The sequence below is a fragment of the Chenopodium quinoa genome, unplaced genomic scaffold (genome assembly GCF_001683475.1).
Source record: "Chenopodium quinoa cultivar QQ74 unplaced genomic scaffold, ASM168347v1, whole genome shotgun sequence".
Lineage (NCBI taxonomy): Eukaryota > Viridiplantae > Streptophyta > Magnoliopsida > Caryophyllales > Amaranthaceae > Chenopodium > Chenopodium quinoa.
Genome location: NW_018744626.1, coordinates 675,313 through 694,277, shown reverse-complemented (window position 1 = coordinate 694,277; position 18,965 = coordinate 675,313). Strand labels below are relative to the sequence as shown.

Sequence of the window (18,965 nt, the reverse complement as noted above, 5' to 3'; positions counted from 1 at the left end):
TTTCAACATTTATTTTATGGAAGGTGATAAAATTTCATGTGATATCTAATTAATCATACTCGTAACTTATCTTTTCTATTTTATACTACATATATTGTTACGGGGGAGAGTGAGGGATAGTTCAAGTGGTCAGAGCTCCCCTCCCGGTTCCAAGAGATCTTGGGATCGATTCTCATCACCCGCCCTTGTTATGGAGTTACGGAGTTGTTATGTTCTATTACTTCTCTTTTAACATATATTGCAATAGCACTTTTAAAAAAAAACATATATTGTTACGGAGTTGTTATGTTCTATTACTTCTCTTTTAACTACTGAGTAACTCCACTTGCAATAACACTTTTAAATTAAAATAAATAAATAAGAAAATAAAATTGTCATCAGTGTAACAACTTCTCTCACGAACACTTAAATAAGTCTTTTTACAAAGATGGTTTACACTGTATACGTAGGTAGTGAGGCTCAATTTTGTGGCCATCTCCACCAAGCAAACTCTTGATAGATATATTAATACTAGTAATAAATTTGAACATTTAAAGATTATGCAGACAATCTTTATTAATAGTACGAGACAGTAGACTTGACATGTATCATGTTCAAGGAGAGTGGTTGGAGATATATGGCCAGCAATTTTAACAATGTTTTAAAAGAGCAAACATTATAAAATGTGATTTTGTTGCATCACCAAGAAAGCAAATTAGTTAACTGATAAGATCCAGAAAAGATGAGTAATTTCTCTTTTGATACTTAACAAAAGCAAATTAAAACCTTGTAATCCAACAACAAAACAACACAAAACCAAAGAAATGCTTCACAATTTCAGAATTTCTAAATACAATAAAAAAAAAAAAAAAAAAAAAAAGGAGAGAGAAAATAAATACTGTAAATGTAATTCGTACAAGTATAGACAGTCGTTCAAGAAATGGAAATGAAATGGCAGAGTTTAAGAGGAGTGGCAGAAGAGCAAGAACGATCCATCACTCAACGCAGAACACTACACTACACACACTAGTCCAAAATCGAAATGTGGGGACCACTAAATCAACTTTTCAAACTATAAACAACCAATCACAACGCGCGTGATATAATAAACAGTAACACGTTTCGCACATTCATTTGTCGAGTACATCTTCACACCCCTCATCACTTTTTTTCTGCTTCTTCCCCATACAATATTTATTAAAGGACTTGTCACGCTCAACGACGATTCGAATATGTAGGACAAAAAGAAAATTCGAATTACTTTTATTTTATCTTATTAACTCTAACAATAGTCTAATTACAGTCCCCCAAAACCTTTTCCGCTCATCGATGCTTTGATTCCAAACTTAATCACACAATTTAATAAAGCAACATAACCACAAGTCCACAACCATATCTTTAGAATAAACATCAACATTATTTTGACAAGGAGCCAACAAAAAAGAGATGGAAATTAAACCAAAACACGAAGAACTTTTAGACACAAACAAAACACTAAGAACATTCAGACCCGAAACATAACAGAAAATTAAAACAAAACACGACGAAGAAATTAAACAAAAACACGAAGAACATTCAGAGACAGAACCAACAGACGATTAACTAAAGATCAAACCAAAAGACTAGTGAAAATTAAAACAAACCCGAAGAACAATTAGAGAACATAACAACAAAAAATTAAAGACTGACTTTCAAAAAACAAGAGTAAATTTCCTTTTTTTTTTTTGTTCTAACCTCCCATCAAAAAGCCATTCAAAATTCAAAATGAATTCAGGAGACAAGACAACCAGAGAGTAGTAAGCATTACGCTATCAACATTACCACAACTACGCCCAGCAAACTAGAGGGATGATTATAACTGTTCATTCATCTTAATATTTTCTTCATCTACTGCTTGTTTTTTTTCTTAATTGCTAATTAACTACTAACATTAAAAGACAACCTAACAATTAGCAGAGATCAATCAAGATCAGACGGTTGATTAGGCTTCCACCTCAACAGGCTTAGCAGGAGCAGCAGGAGTTGAGATCACCCAGAAATAACCATAGGGATCCTTGAGCTTGCCCACGCGCCCAGCAACTTCGTCTTCTGTCACTTCGCCTTCGGCCACTGCACCAGCTGCTACTGCCTTCTTAATCGCTGCGTCTAGGTCATCGGTCACCAAGCTCAACACTAGGCCTCCTCCTTCAGTTTTCGCCCTGATTTTTCCAAAAGAAAATAAAAAATAAAATAAAATAAAATAAAACAAAACAATAATAATTAATTTGTACGGATAAAGAAAAAGAAGTTTCGGATAGAGAAATCAGATAGTACACGTACTGAAAAATATTTTAAAATATCTAGAAAATAATATTATAAATTAATAAAATATTTTTGATGCTGAAAATCAACAGATCTGAAGATTAATACATAGAAAAGATGGAAAATAGGACAGTGGAAAAAATAGCGGTACATATGAGAGAATAAAGGTGAAAATTAAAACGCTATCGAGAAATTAAAGTAGAGCAAAGTTGGAACGTCGCTTTCTGAAAAGCGAATTCTGAATGATGTTGAACAAAGATTTCAGATGAAATTGAAATAATCGCAATCGCAACAAATAGACACAAAATCACATAGTACATAATTTTGACGTGAGATTATATAATTATTTAGAAGATCAGAAATTAGCAGATGAGCGAAAACACACAAATCGACGCAGAATTTTAAATGAATTGACGGAAAACGAATTTTGACGTGAAATTATACAATAATTTAGGAGATTGAAAATAGTCTGTTAAGCGATAGCACACAAATCAACGCAAAATTAAAAATAAGAAGATTAATCGACGGAAAACGAAGAATATCAAGTACAGATAAAATCACACAATAATCATGCATCGGTCTACACTAGACATAAAATGACGAAAAAATGCAGGAAAAAACTTACAATAATTAAGAAAATAGACGATAAAATAAGAGGATCATTTCATCAACAAACAAAATTATGCATCGTTCAAAAATCACCATCAAATCACAAAAATTACAGGAAAAAGGAAAAGAAGAGATAACTTACGGAGCATCAACAGCAAGATCAGAGACGGAGAAAACAGAGGCACCGAGCTTGAGATCAGCCGAGAGAACAAGAGGAGTGTCCTGCTCAGCCTTTCTCTTAGGGTGCATGTCACGGCTAACTTCCTCAGCGCCAAACGCAGCCTTGTAGAACTGCACAGCAGCAGCAGCGTTAGGGGCCGGAACCTGAAGTTGTGGCTTGAAAGCCGAGAAAGTAACGGTGGTAGCAGCACCGTTGTTGTCAGCTCCGTTCTGAACCTCAGTCGCCATTTCCAGAATTTTGGAGGAGAGAGAAAATGTGCAGAAACCCTAACCCTAGGAGAGAGAAAGAGGATTGAAGAAAAGAGGAAGACGAAAATGGAGGAGAGGGAAAATAAAAAGTTGAACTGAGAAATGGGTAAACGAGGTAAGTGAGGGCCAACTGTGGGGGGGTATATATAGAAGCGGGGAAGCGGAACCGTTTGGGATTTTTAGGAGTTAATCCGGGTATTTTATGATTTTATTACTTGGCCCCTTGTTTTATGAGAATTTACCGGTTTTACCCTTGAAGTTGGTTTTAATAGAGATTTAAAAATACTGACTGATTTATTGTAGGTGACCTACCCTTGGTTTCTTCTTGGGGTTTGGGCCCACCTTTGTAAACGGCTAGTTTTGTTGTTAATGGGCTGGTCTGGCTTTTACTAGCCAATTAGCCATCAATACAAACCCGGTTAAAAGTTTCTCTTTAGTTCCTTTCGTCCTAAAATCCTAGACATAGCATAGCAATTACGTTATTTTTTTGTCAATTATGGGCTGGTTTTAATTAGAGCTGAATTGAATTGAAATGAATATTTTATAATAGGAAGAAATTAGGAATTGAACTGATTTAAACTGAACTAATTGAAATTGAAATGGACTGAAATTAAGCTGAAAAAACAGGCCATATGAGTTAATTCAGGTCTATAAATGGTCCAAAAAATCTAAATCAAATAATTTTCATCACGAAAATAAAAAAAATAATGTTATTTTTATTATTATTAAAAATAAATGATTAAAAGAAACCAATCATATCATGACACGTGTCATAGTTAATTCTAATAGCTAACCGAGGTTATAGTTGTTTGTCATTAACGACATTTGGTGATTTTCATAAAACTTAATGGAATTTGGTGAAATCACCGTTGATTAAATTAGTTCTACTATAACATTTAGACTTAATTGGAAATCATATATTCTTTCTTTTGGTAATATATACCACGCTCCTGATATACGCGAATTGATGAAACATAGTGTTGGATACAACTGTACATGCAATTCATGTGTTGAACACATGTAATTCACTCGGCAATGACAACCATATATATCATGATAATCTGACACGATATTGGATATGCATGCTGCATAACGTTGCTGGTCATATACGTTAGTTCATTATTGATTGACCAACATAGCACACATGAAAAATACCCCCTTCGTTTTTTAAGTGCCCCACTTTCCATAGGATGTATTTTGATAAGGAAAAAAATACACTTTTATAATCTTAACTATGAGTGATTTATTTCTAATAATCCCAACTAAAGTTTATTTTTTAATAATCCTAACTATTAGGTCAATTTTCCACTACTGACAAAAACCGCAAAAGTTTTACCAAATGTCATGGTCAACTTGTAATTAAATCTAGTGTAGCCATTAAAAGTTTGAATTTTGTATTTAAACAATAAAGGGATATCATAGATTTGTAATATGTTTTACTCAAAGGATGCTTAACTTGTTAATTCATTAAATTTTGAAGATTTTATTGAACTACATTGTATACCACACCTCTTGCATTTACATGCTAGCTTGCGTTATAAAGTTACAAGCTCACTATTTTTCACTTCCAACGTAAAATAAAATAATATATAGGTATCAGAGTCATTATTAACAAGATGAGTTGTAAACAAAAATTCATAGAGTGAATAATGTACTACATCCATTCAACCATACAAGGGCACATAAATCAAAACACAAACTGATTTTGCAACTACATTAAAGATTGATGAAATGATTTCTATTAGAAGTTTAAGGTGAAGTAATTGGAAAATATCCCTTCAACATATATCTACATCGTATATCTAAAATCTCGTATACAGAAATTGGATAAATGTAATGATGTCACACACAATTCATAACTACACCCATGTAATACAATCAACAAATTCTCAGCAAATACGCTAATCAATTGGGTTAGTTTATTGATTCAATTAACATTGAATAAAAGTCTTGGATGAGACATATCATAAACATCTCTTTATAAAAGTCATGCTAGAATGATCTATCCCTTGCTATATACTTTGTAGAAATTCTCATTTTAATTTGGTGAAAAAACAAGTCAAAATGTAACGTATTCCCACCTTACATAAAAGCCTAAAATACATGTTCAAGAGCGAATGTTTTTTTTTTTAGTTTTTAAAAAAGTGTACAACATTGACCTATCCTATGAGACGGCTTTGGGCAAGCAAAAAACATTTTTTTAGTTCATGCTTAACTTGAAAAAGATCAAAAAGCCCGCTTTAATCCGACAAGCCTGTGACTTTTTATGGGATTGGACATGACATTTGATATTAAACCTCCCTTTATTTTTTGGTTTGTTTTATTTTTGTTTTATCATGTGGCCGTGGGTTCAATTCCCACATACAACATTTTCTTGTAAGCTTACTTTAATAAAATAAAAAACCCTTCAAAAATCCCCAAACATCTCACATTCTCACTCCCATAATTCTCATTTCTTCATTATCCAATTCCCTTTCCAAAATCCTGCAAATTCCAGCAATGGCTTCTTCTTCATTAATCCCGCCATTTTCACTCACAAATTCTCTCTCCTCCCCTTCAACCCTCCTTCCATTTTCACCTCCCTCCTCCCAATTCAACCCACAAATTGGTAAAAAAAGACCCCATTTGATATCTTTATGCACCAGCTATGAAGTGGGTGGTGGATACCCTGAATCGGACCCGGCAACAAGAAGCAGAACAACAGATAACCATGATAAATTTAGCGAGAAACCCGATAATTCTCAGTATGAAGCTATTCTCAAAGGTGGGGAGCAAGTTACTTCTGTTCTTCAAGAAATAATCACCCTTGTGAGTCCTTCTAGCTATACTCTTTGCGAAGTTACATTTAAATCCATTCCCGTTACCATCATTTATTACCGTCTACTAAACGGGTTGCTAACTGTCGATTTATATGATTATTTGATATCTTGTTCATTTTATTGTTGTGTATGGGTGTTTTTTTTAAGCTTGTTTGTTGATTTGAGCTTGGAATTTAGGTTATTGTACGAGTGAGAAACAATTAAACATGTGCAGGAGTGTTAATTTTTTAGTTGATGTTATATTTAGTTGATGTTATATGTTTGTTGCTTAAACCCTAAACCCTGAAATGAGTTTTGTGTATGAGTTTGTGATAATGGGTATAAAGTTGATTGTTGCTGTAAAACGGAGAACTAATCAATTGAGGAATCGGAATCCTATCTATTGCGTGGTGACATCCGTTAGTGACTGTTCATTATAGAATGGTAGAAGTGATAACTAGTTGGTGTACATTTTCGATATAACAAAAATAACTTATTGAAATTGAAGGGAATATCTTCAAATCAAAGCTATTCGCCTATTCGTTATAGAATTTTAGTAAGAGTATGGAGTATGAAGTACGAGTATTGCCTATATGGCTATGATGAGTGTTTGGATTGTTTTGTTCGGTTTTGCAATTTGGTATAAACTGAGAACTGAGAAGCACTGCCTTTATGTCAGCTCAATTTAGGAGAAACATGATTGGCATATTGCAAGAAGCGCTATTGGTTTAACCCTATACCCTAACGGGCTAACAACGCCTTAACCTTTGATTGGTGACATTAGAACTTAAATACCATGCCATCCCGCCTAAAGAAGCTGACTGCTACATATTCAAAAGGTTATATATTTTGTTTATCATGAGTTTGTTAACATACTTAACAATCCTCACGTAAGTCTTTCACTCAATGTATTAGTTTCTAAGAGCTAGAAATTGAGATCAGATTCTAGTATACCCATAATTTTGACTTTCAGGATTAAGATTCAAAAGAGTACATCAACTAATCAATATAATCTAGTTTGAGTAAAGCATAGCTTTGGTGTGTGAGAAATAAGTAATGTGATTGTTACAATGCTCATTATTCATTTGATATGGGTACAGCTAGAGGATATGTACATGGACGAAGCATCTGAGGAAGTTGCAGTGCAATTGGCTGCACAAGGAGTTATTGGGAAGAGGGTTGATGAAATGGAGTCTGGGTTCATGATGGCTCTGGATTACATGATTCAAACAGCTGAAAAAGACGAGGATGATAAGGTATTTGAGTAAGACGTCTCTCCATTCATGTAAAAAACCATACGGAGTATAAGGTTAGAAGTAGGTATGTCAGAAAATGATGCATATACAGAAAGCATAACGTGTTACCTCTTTCTCACCCCTGAGAAATGAAACTACTCAAAATAGTAACACTCAAGGTCTTACTTCCTAAATGCTAAAAACTCAGTTGTTGGCTTGTTGCTTGTCAGCGCAAGGCGCTCCTGGAGGTCATCAAGGAAACAGTATTATCCCATCTCACGAAGAAATGCCCCCCACATGTGAGAATAGTCTCTTATTCTATGCTCTCAGTACTACATTATGGTGATTGTCTTCATGTACGTGCATTTTGTAACAAACATTGATTTTATATCTAGGTACAAGTTGTTGGACTACTTTGTAGAACTCCACAGAAGGAGAGCAGACACGAGTTGCTACGCCGTGTGGCTGCTGGAGGTGGAGAATTCAAGGGTGAAAACGGCACGAAAGTTCATCTTCCTGGTGCTAACCTTCTTGATATAGCAAATCAGGCTGATGACTTGTTGGAGGTAATTAGCTCTTCGTAGGCCATGCCTCTTCTTGTTAATTTAGTCTAAGAATTGAACTTAGCTCTAAGATATGGATATGAGTTGATATCACTGATAATCTTCCATGTAAGTTTCAGTCTGCATCTCCAGATTCTTCATCCTGTTGTGCTATGCAACATGCTGACCATCTAGATGTATTGCCCCCTTGTTTAGTCTGTAGGAGAATCTCTGTGACCTTTGAAACCTGTCTCTGAAATTTTGGAATATGCATTATGCTAGTGCTAATACTATGGTGTGCATGCTGCATCATAAAAGGCTCAAACATAGTGTATATGATGCTACCAGCTCTTAATGTCAGTGTAAGTAACTTTTAACATTCATCTTCTTCTATAATACAAAATGTATTAGCTACAGATGTGGAGGAAAAGTAGTTTAAAGTTCTCTGCTGTCAATTTTCATAGTTAATTAACATGACTAGTAGTATAACTCTGGTAATCTGGTTCATTTGACATCTTATATCGTACAGATTTGAAAATCTCAAATTCAAAATTTAAAACTGACCGTGATATTGAATTGGCCATTCCTGCGGATATGCTTGTTGCTGCAGTTAGTAGATTGTCATGCAGTAACACGTGCAAATGCTGACAACTATATCCCTGTAAACCAAGATTTTAAACCTTGACCTTGTGACACCTTCACATGTCATATTTAGTAGGTAATGATATCTTGTTGACACTTTTATAATGAAGCATTAGGCTGTGAGATCTGTCTTTTGTCTACGGTTAGAAATCTTAGAACATATCTTGGATTTGCCTGTAGTTTGTTTGTTACCCCAGCTCTACCTATCTAATCTAGCTAGAGTAAGTAAATCTGTTGAGTTTCTTTGACCAACAAGGGACTTAAGCCATACAGGCATACATGCATTATGTAATCCTTCATATGGCGTATGTTAGTGTGCTTCTTTCTTGTGTTCTTTCATCTATGCTAGAGGGTCCACATGCATGTTTCTAAACCTTCCTTCACTCCTTTGTCTGTGCTCACTTTTATTGTTCTAGTAGAAAGACAAAATAAAAAAAGGCCGTTGTCAGCTTAATAGCTACAAATGAGCTGTGAGTGCCATATGTTGCTGGCTTGGATCAGCAAGACAAATAAACTGCAAAAATACTTTGTATTGTTTTTGTGACAAGTTAATTACAAGAGATTGTTTGTTATCTACGATTAAGCTGCTTCCTGTCGTCTAACTTATGCACTGCGATATGAGATAAGAGGGGGCACCTGAATGGGGAAAAAAATGGATGCAGATTACACCCCCTTCCCCCTAAAAATATGATATAGTTGATTACTCCCTTGATAATGTTAGATTAGATACTAACTTTCAGTCCTTTCACACCATAATTTTATTTTTGTTTCATTAACTTGATGTAAAACCAGTAATGGTTAATGTTACTCACTCAAGTAACTTTGACAGACAATGGAAACTCGACCTGTTATTCCAGATAGAAAGCTGCTTGCCAGGCTTGTCTTAATCAGAGAAGAAGCTCGAAATATGATGGGAGGAGGAATACTTGACGAAAGAAATGATCGTGGTTTTAATACTCTCCCTGAGTCAGAGGTTTGACAGATTTCTGGCATCTTTAGTTGGATACTCTTTATTATCAATAATAATGTTGTTACTCAGGCATTCATGTATTCTTTTCAAATCTCGTAATATCATGTATCAGCATGCAAAAGTATGTCTTCTTGCTGCTTTCTTTTCTTCCTATGATTAAATCTTTCTAATGAATACAAATCTACCTCACCATGCTTCAGGTAAATTATTTGACCAAGCTAGTAGCATTAAAACCTGGTAAAACGGTCCTGGAGATGATCAGAAATGTAATGCTAGGTAAGGATGAAGGTGCAGATGATCCCAGCACTGACAAAGATGGCAGAACTGGTGGTCCTCGTGGAGTTGTAGGAAGAGTAAGTATGATAAATCGGTTATTAGGGTGTTGCCTTCGTTGTGCACTATTTCAGTTTGTTGACGTCCTATATATGAATAATTCAGGAAAGTTTATCTGGGAGAAATGCGCCTCCAGTGCGTCCTGGAATTTTTCTCGAGACTGTAACGAAGGTATGAGTGACAATTAGTTCATATACATGACCTCTTACATCCTGATTCCTGAATAGAAGCTACAAGAACTGTTTGTGGCATAAATTGATGATGGATGGACTTTAACCCATCTTGTCTCTTCTTTCAGGTACTTGGGGGAATATATGCTGGAAATGTCTCAGGCATCACTGCACAGCATCTAGAATGGGTAACCATCCTTTTGTCTTCATTTTGGATCAATATGCCAAGGGAGATGATTCATAATTTCTCCTCCCCTATCACATGTTATCCTTGAATATCCTCACGACACTGTTACATTATCATTCATTTCTTTTATTGTTTCCTATTCCCTTTGACGATGTGCATATAATGTTGACTCACCTTGAAACCATTCATTCAGGTACACCAAAAAACACTTGAAGTACTTGAAGAGATAGCATTTTGAGATTCAACTATAGCTGCAAGCCCTGCAGTGAAGGATCTTCAGTTTGAAATCAATCTTTGATCAGTCTGACACTGGTTGAGGTGCATGGCATTCAAAGCTTGGCAGACTAATTGTACATAGTTCATTGCAATCAAACACTCAGGCGATAAGCACAGACTTGGGCAACTTTCCCCCTGCCTACAGACCATGAGCTCCATAGATTGTAAGGTAAAATGATATATATAGGTGTATGGGCAAATTGACACGTGTATGTAGTCGTAGGAGTTAGGAAGCTGGATTATTATTTATACATCTGTTATAGTCTTCCGACAATGTTTTCTTATCATGGCAACCATCTATACTTCAAAAGAAGAAAAGTAAAAGTTCTAGTGGCCTTATCTGCAATATCACTGTCTGTCTGTTGATAGAATTATTTTTTGGTATCTAAATTATGTACCTAATGTTTTACTTTCGAAAAAAATTGTTTTCTGATGAATATAGAGCAATTTATCATTTATCTCAATTCTGGATCTATTTGTTGGTTCGAATTGTCAGATTTTGTCAACAGGTTAAAAATGGACAGTATGTATAGTATGAGGCAGGATCTTGGGCATTTGTACTACTAATGGAACAGCTACTAACTTACTACGTTATCGATTTCTGAAGAAACCCTTTGTTATTTTTCAATTATTGTTTTTGGTTATTATGCTAACTACTCAAGAAATCTAAAGAGTTGGTGAAATCGGATTATTACGATTGTGATTGGGATTTGATAATACAGAAAGTTGATTTATGATGGATTGTTATCAAGGTGACAGTCTGGGCTCCATGGGATGGGCCAAGCCCAAGGCCCCTATGAGCAAATTTTCTCACTTGTCCTTACAACAATATGTGAACCCAAGGCAAAGGAGCGTATTTAGCCTGGAAAAGTTCTTAAGTAGGATCGAGTTTGATGTAACTGTTATGTGTTGAACCACGTTGTCTCAACCTCGACTTGGCTTGTTATCATCCCTACTTGATACATCCTCCAAAATTAAGGCACTATCGGTGGTAAAGTAGATTTGTAGGATTTCCTTAGATGAACCCTTAACTAGTCTTGCGGTGCAGAAGAGGAGTTTGGTGTTCCAAAGTCCATGACAATAGTGTTATTGTTATGTAATGAAGAAAATGATACTTCGTATATACAACCCTAAGGCTTGCATTCTTGCATATAAAAATCTAAAAAAGGAATTATCAAATTAAATGTATTAATCACATCGATTTATGCTTAATTTTCTCATGCATTCTCAAACTAGTTAAAAAAAAAAAAAAGCAAAAAGTGTCTTTCATCTTTGCTAATTACTATTGTCAAACAAATGATAGTAACACATAATCTGTAGGCAAGATTAGAGAGGGAGCTTTCTAATCAGTGACCAAAGACGAATAAAAAGCAAATATACCACGAATTAAAACTTTAGCTTTATGAATCATGTAAGCAGAATCATCTAGTAATGATGGTGCTTTCAGCCTTTCAAGTGTTCAATTACAAGGATCAGAAAAGCATGTGTTATGTGAGGTCCACAACTTAGGATCACCTTAATTATTTTCTTATAACATTAACAACACATTATTGATTTCTATTGTTGGGTTTTTTAGTTGCAAATTGCAAAATACAGCAAATACTTACCTACATAATATATTTTTAGTCATTATAGAGATCAATTTAATGATACTATATTAGCATGCTTAATGGTGTAGCTACACTTTCTGAAGTCTAAAATCCTAGATAGTTTAGGACTTGGCATGTACGACTTATTTTCAATCTTTTTACTCATCTCAAACAAAATAAGATGAAATGCGAAGTATAAGTAAAGATAAATTCTAATAAATTTAGTTAAGATACACAGTTTTGTTCGATAATTTAAGATAAGCTTATTTTAGGCTATTTCATAAGTAAATTAGTTTTTCTCATTTGAACAAAATAAGTCAAATGGAATGAATCCTATCTATTAGCTGATATGTAGAATTGTGTAAAACTCACAGCTTAACTTTCATTAATCGGGGGCTAAAATATATATACAATGCTAATTCCTAGATTTACCTTAATTAGGTCACTAGAAAATAGGAAACAATATAAAAGATAAACACCAAATATTCCCCCAAAAATATATCCTACCAAATATCCTCAATACCCCCCCTCAAGTTGGAGCACTAGGATCATAAGTGCCCAACTTGGACAAAACATGATCAAACTGTGACTTCCCAAGAGCCTTCGTGAAAATGTCGGCCAATTGAGTAGTCGTAGGAACATACGAAGGAGAAATCAAGCCATCAATAATTGCATCACGAACAAAGTGACAGTCGACTTCGATATGTTTGGTCCTTTCATGAAAGACCGGATTCTTTGCGATGTGCAGAGCAGATTGACTATCAAAAAACAATTTGATCGCCTTAGGATGATGAACACCCAAACTCAACAACAAACCCTTTAGCCACTTGAGCTCGCAAGTGGCAGCATACATTGCCCTGTACTCAGCATCACAAGAAGATGTTGCCACAGTTGGTTGCTTTTTAGTTTTCCAAGAAATGGGTGAATGTCCTAAAAAAACCAACCAACCTGTAACAGAGCGACGAGTTAGAGGACAAGCCGCCCAATCCGAATCACACCATCCTTCCAAGGTGAGGTCACTAGTAGCACTTAACAAGATACCCTGGCCCGGAGTACCTTTTAAATAACGAACAACACGAAGGGCCGCTTCCCAATGTTCAATACGCGGCTGTTGCATAAACTGAGACAAGATATGAACAGAGTATGCTAGATCCGGTCTAGTGACACCTAGGTAAATCAAACGACCAACCAACCTACGATACGCCTCCGAATCCGCAAGAAGCTCACTTGTGGCACGACCAAGCTTGTGGTTATGCTCCATGGGAAAACCACTCGGCTTTGCCCCTAACAAACCTGCTTCAGAAATAATATCCAACGTATATTTCCGTTGACATAAAAATAAACCTGAAGCACTACGAGCAACTTCTATGCCCAAAAAATATTTCAAAGGACCTAAATCCTTCATCTTGAAACAATCACTAAGATAAGCCTTGAAACCAACAAGTGCAGCGGAATGATTACCAGAAATAATAAGATCATCTACATATACTAAGACATTAATCTGAACTTTGCCTTTAGTATATGTGAAAAGAGAGTAATCAGAGTAAGATTGAATGAAGCCATACCCTTTTAAAGCCGTAGTGAGCTTTGCAAACCAACACCTCGGTGCTTGCTTCAACCCATACAAGGACTTGTCCAAGCGACACACTAATGTAGGATCTTCACTTTCAAACCCGGGAGGTAATTTCATGTATACCTCCTCATCAAGATCACCACGTAAGTAAGCATTATGCACATCCATTTGATGAAGTTCCCAATTCTTTGATGCTGCAATTGCAAGAAAAGCCCGAACTGTTGTCATTTTTGCCACCGGTGCAAACGTTTCACCATAGTCTATGCCTTCCTGCTGATGATTACCAAAAACAACCAAACGAGATTTAAGTCGTTCAATATCACCATTAGACAAATATTTTGTCTTAAACACCCATTGACTCCCTAGTGCACGTTTACCGGGGGAAGATGCACTAAGGTCCATGTACCGTTATCTTCCAAAGCCGTTATTTCCTCTTGCATAGATTTCCTCCAACCTTCATGTTTCATGGCCTCTTTAAAAGATTTCGGATCATGACCACCAACAATAGCTGCCAGAAACTTACAATAATTCACAGAAAACTTGTCACAATTTATATAATGTGCTAAAGGATAGGGAGTACCTGAAGGAGTGTTGGAGGACGGAGTAGAGGGAGACGGATTGTGAGCAAAAACGGAGTGAGTAACGAAATCTCTATGCCGTACATTTGGGAATTTATCTCGAAGACCGCGCCCTAAGGGCTGTGAGGCTGCTGCCCCTGTACTACCGTCGGCACTGGTGGGGGAGGCAGCTGCTCTGCTCGTGTGCTGCCAGCAGAATCTGCCACTGGCAGAGCAGCTGACCCCGCGCCCGCGGGCTCCACCTGCGGGGTGGCAGTAGCCTGGCGCTGCTGGGCTGCGGGCTGCCCCGCGCCCGCGGGTTTCTCCTGCTCGACTGCTTCGGACCCCGTGCCACCCTCAATGGCAACATCATGCCCATTAGTGACCACATCAACATAAGAATCCCCCTCAAACTCAATAAAATCATCATGAACATCATACCCCGGATAAAAAACATGAGGCTCTATGTTTACATCTTCCGGAGTGGCAAAAGGAAAAACATCTTCAATGAACTTAACATCCCGAGACACAAAAAACACCTTTGATTCAAGGTCATACAAACGCCACCCTTTCTTCCCAAACGGATAGCCTACAAAAACACACTTCCGACTTCTACTTGCAAACTTATCCCCATTAGTTTTCTGATTATGTGCAAAACATAAACAACCAAAAGTACGAATGGCATCAAACATAGGGGGTTTATCAAAGAGGATTTCGAATGGGGTTTTATTTTGTAGCACTGGAGTTGGAGTACGGTTAATAAGATAAGCCGCGGCAAGAACACACTCTCCCAAAAAATAAATGGGTAATTTGGCTTGGAATCTCAAAGCTCTCCCAACTGACAAAATATGTTTATGTTTTCGCTCTACCCTCCCGTTTTGTTGCGGTGTGCCCACACAAGAGGTTTGGAAAATAATACCCGTAGCATCAAAAAAATCACGCAAGCAATTAAACTCCGTACCATTATCACTTTGCACAAGTTTTATGGTTTGTGAAAATTGTCTTTCCACCATAGCAACAAACATCAAAAACATACGAAGGACCTCCGTTTTATCATTCATTAAATAAATCCAAACGGCTCTAGAATAATCATCCACAATAGTCAAAAAATAACGGGCACCGCATGACGAAACATGTCTATACGGACCCCACAAATCACAATGAATTTTTTCAAAAATTCTAGATGCTTTATTGTCACTTAAAGGAAAACTATCTCTAGGATTCTTAGCACGCATACATACTTCACATCCTTTATCTAAACAAGCTTTATTACTAACTGTAGGAAGTAACTTAACTACTTTCTCGGAGGGATGACCCATACGACGATGCCACAACTCCAACTCTGAACTCGCAGCAAGAGCACTCACATGATGCACCAAATCCGTTTTGCTAAAATAAAACAATCCGTCCCTCCTAGTTCCCGTTCCAATCAGCTCCTTCGTTTGGTCCTGTATAGCACAAATATAAGAGTTAAATTGGACAGTACAGTTAAGGTCATCATTGAGTTGAGAGACAGAAATCAAATTACAACTCAAATTAGGAACATAGAGTACTCCGGTGAGAGTAATCTTGTCCGATAAACAAACAGAGCCAATAAGAGATGCCGAAACCGTGTCTCCAATGGGCAAACCAACCGGACATTCAAAACTTTTAGTATCAAAAAGCCAATGTTTTTCTCCGGTGACATGATGCGTAGCTCCTGTATCAATAATCCAAGAAGTATCATCAAACTTACCACTCAAACGATTATCGAAAAGAGTAGCATTACCCATCAATCCCGTAATCGCCTTCCATTGTTCACTAGAAAATAAGCGACCCGAAGCAAAGGAACTTGTATCCTCCGAATTCAAGCCAGCACCCGAAACAGCATTAGCCTTCACCGGACCACCCCGACCACGACTAGCTGCGGGTGGCCCCCCCTGGCTGCCAGCAGCACCCTCCGGCCAGCCATGCTTGTCATAACAACGGGATTCTTCATGGCCCCGTTTCTTGCAATAGGCACATATTTTATCGGACCAACACTTCACGGTTTCATGACCCACTTTCTTACATTTGTCACACACCGGCAGCTGCCTGTCAAAGCCACCGGCGCCACCTGTACGACCCCTCCCTACAGCAGTCCGTACAGTAAACCCGAGGGCAGGAGCAGGGTCCTCCTTTGCACGGGAAATTCCTCTAACATTCTCCTCCTGTGAAACTTGCTCATATGCTCTGTTCAAAGAGGGCAGGGGATCTTGAGAGAGTAATGTCGAACGCAAAGCAACATAATATTCGGAGTACAAACCGAGCAAGAATTGTTGGAGACGATCCCCATCACGCCTTTGTGCGTGTTGCCTCCCAAGATTACAGGTACACTTCCCACATTGACAAGAAATTAAAGGCTCCAATCGATCAAGTTCATCCCACAAAACTACTAATTTACTATAATAAGCAGCAACTGTCATGTTTTTCAATTGCTCACATCTATTAATTTCAGATTTAATCTGTTGAATTCTAGAGCCATTAACGAGACAAAAACGCTCATGTAAATCATCCCACAATTTTTTAGCATCATCATAATGGGAAAGCATAGATTTTACCTCGGGTTCGATTGTGTTCATGAGCCAAGAAACTAACATACATTGAATTGTTACCCAATCATCCTTCGTACACGGCGGCTCGAAGGTGGTGATACTACCATCAAGAAAACCAAACTTCCGGCGAGAGCATAGAGCAATTCGCACAGCATGAGACCAATCGTGAAAAGTATCTAATTTGAGGTGTTGTGAGGTTATGTAATCCCCGGGCCGATCTTGCGGTCCAAGGTAGAATGGGGAGTTGGATTCGATTTTTGCTGGTGGCGGTGGAGGAGGAGGAGTGTCCCCCATCGTCGAAATTCACAGAGAAAAAAAACTCAAGGCTCCGATACCATGTAGAATTGTGTAAAACTCACAGCTTAACTTTCATTAATCGGGGGCTAAAATATATATACAATGCTAATTCCTAGATTTACCTTAATTAGGTCACTAGAAAATAGGAAACAATATAAAAGATAAACACCAAATATTCCCCCAAAAATATATCCTACCAAATATCCTCAATATGATACTTGATATCGTGTAAGATATTTCCTTTTAAATTTAAATATTCCATACAAAATAAGGGAAATTATGTTGATTCATAAAAATTAATAGTATTTTTTTTCATTTCATTTTTATTTATGTGGTTTAAAGCTTTAAACTGATTTGAAGCAAAGGTTACTAACCCCACCGACTTAAAATGGATATTTGGTACTTGCAAATCAGCTAATAAGGCCCATATTTGTTTGCTTGCCTTTAATGCTATGAATGGGCCATCAGTCCATTGGCCTACCTGTTTTTTATATCCTCTTTTTCTTAAATTTATTTATTTTTTGATCCATTTTTTTGTGTGCCTATCTTTGCTAGTGATTCACAGCTAGCTACCTTAGCTATCTGTTCTTGCTTTTGTAATTGATTTTTGTTAGGTGTATGTCTTCTATTTTTTGATGTCTGAAAATCTGAATCTACAATTAAGGATTTTGAAGTATCATCAATAATTCTGTTACATTATTTATACTACGTATAATGTAAATGGTGGGAGACTATGAGAGATCTCCTACAAAACAACCTTTTAAACATGGATTAAGGGCGGGTGCTGAGAATCGATCCCAGGATTACCTGAAATCGGGAAGGGAGCCCTAACCACCTGAGCTATCCTTCACTCTCACCAACGATCATATATGAGTATATGACATAAATTTACAACATATAATTCTCTAGCTGCATTGATATAGAGTAATTGTATTATATCTTACACTCCGTATATGTTGAAACAAAACGAAATATAAGAGATTCAATACAATATTGAACTTAAATGGTACAAGTAATTTATAGTATAAGATCAAATTTTATTTACATAAATTATGTCTTACCTTTGCGGCTTTCTTTTAATTCTTTACACTTACTAATTACAGTAAATAAATTCCAATAATTTGAGGCAAGAGAAAGATCTAGAATAAGAGTGACTAGTGTCGTGAGTCTTGTGAGTTGTGAGTCGTGACTAGTGAGAGCTAGTGAGCCCATTCAAACAAAGTAGCCGTTGGGTTATCCATGTCTTTCAAACTTTTTAAAAAAGTAGAAATATATCTTTAGGCTCCAGCCTTCATGTATTGGTGTTAAGTGGGGCCCTTATTTGTTAAAATGACGAAAATATCCCCATAATCCTTCCCCACCCCTTCATAAAGTAAAGCTTATCTCACATGCAGTGCTTGGTTTAATTTAAAATTGCATTTTAATTTACGTAATAAAGTTTGATTACATTCACGTGTTTGGCCATCATATACTAGTCGGAGTAAAGATGATAAACAAAGCATGTGAAATGGCTCAAATTTTACACTACTACCCCCTCATCCCGTCATCCGGGTACGTATAACAATTTCCACCCTCATATAAACCGACTAAACTATTGATCATCATTCACCATTCATTGTGCTCACATTTTAGGGGTTTGCATTTGTATGTTGTTTGTATTTGAGGGCATCTTGCCGATAATATAGAAACTATTAGAATCTGATTTTGTATTTGAGTTAGGTCACAATTATTTTATTATGAGCAATTTGATACAAGATAATTGAGATGTTATTTATTTAGTTTGGAGTAAAATTGGTAAATTCATTGCAAGTGAGACTAAAGCCAACTAAAATTGGCAAAATTTGAGTATAATGTAAGGGATATAAATACACACACATAAGTTGGTAAAATAGTAGATCTACATGT

At 36.6% G+C, this 18,965-nt stretch overlaps 2 protein-coding genes across 2 annotated transcripts; one reads left to right on the top strand and one right to left on the bottom strand.

Annotated features, from left to right (window-relative positions):
* Positions 1-1,668: 1,668 nt before the first annotated feature.
* LOC110700308 (uncharacterized protein At5g48480-like) lies at positions 1,669-3,444 on the bottom strand. Its single transcript, XM_021877826.1, has 2 exons — positions 3,032-3,444; positions 1,669-2,177 (listed from the first exon to the last, which is right to left on the bottom strand). The coding sequence occupies exons 1-2, from the start codon at positions 3,295-3,297 to the stop codon at positions 1,961-1,963; spliced, it is 483 nt and encodes a 160-aa protein (XP_021733518.1). The 5' UTR covers positions 3,298-3,444; the 3' UTR covers positions 1,669-1,960.
* A 2,219-nt stretch (positions 3,445-5,663) lies between these two features.
* On the top strand, positions 5,664-10,935 carry LOC110700307 (protein PEP-RELATED DEVELOPMENT ARRESTED 1, chloroplastic-like). The gene is made up of 9 exons (XM_021877825.1): positions 5,664-6,126; positions 7,217-7,372; positions 7,582-7,650; positions 7,747-7,917; positions 9,365-9,508; positions 9,706-9,858; positions 9,944-10,009; positions 10,137-10,196; positions 10,389-10,935. Exons 1-9 carry the CDS (start codon positions 5,818-5,820, stop codon positions 10,431-10,433), a joined length of 1,173 nt encoding a protein of 390 aa, XP_021733517.1. The 5' UTR covers positions 5,664-5,817; the 3' UTR covers positions 10,434-10,935.
* Positions 10,936-18,965: the final 8,030 nt, after the last annotated feature.

Bases quoted from the DNA above. Each gene is read 5' to 3' on its own strand.
- LOC110700308 (XM_021877826.1), bottom strand. From the start codon at position 3,297: ATGGCGACTGAGGTTCAGAACGGAGCTGACAACAACGGTGCTGCTACC. The intron at 2,178-3,031 runs GTAAGTTATCTC...TGGAAAAATCAG, and splicing joins GATCTTGCTGTTGATGCTCC to GGCGAAAACTGAAGGAGGAG.
- LOC110700307 (XM_021877825.1), top strand. From the start codon at position 5,818: ATGGCTTCTTCTTCATTAATCCCGCCATTTTCACTCACAAATTCTCTC. The intron at 6,127-7,216 runs GTGAGTCCTTCT...ATATGGGTACAG, and splicing joins TTCAAGAAATAATCACCCTT to CTAGAGGATATGTACATGGA. The intron at 7,373-7,581 runs GTATTTGAGTAA...GTTGCTTGTCAG, and splicing joins AAAAAGACGAGGATGATAAG to CGCAAGGCGCTCCTGGAGGT.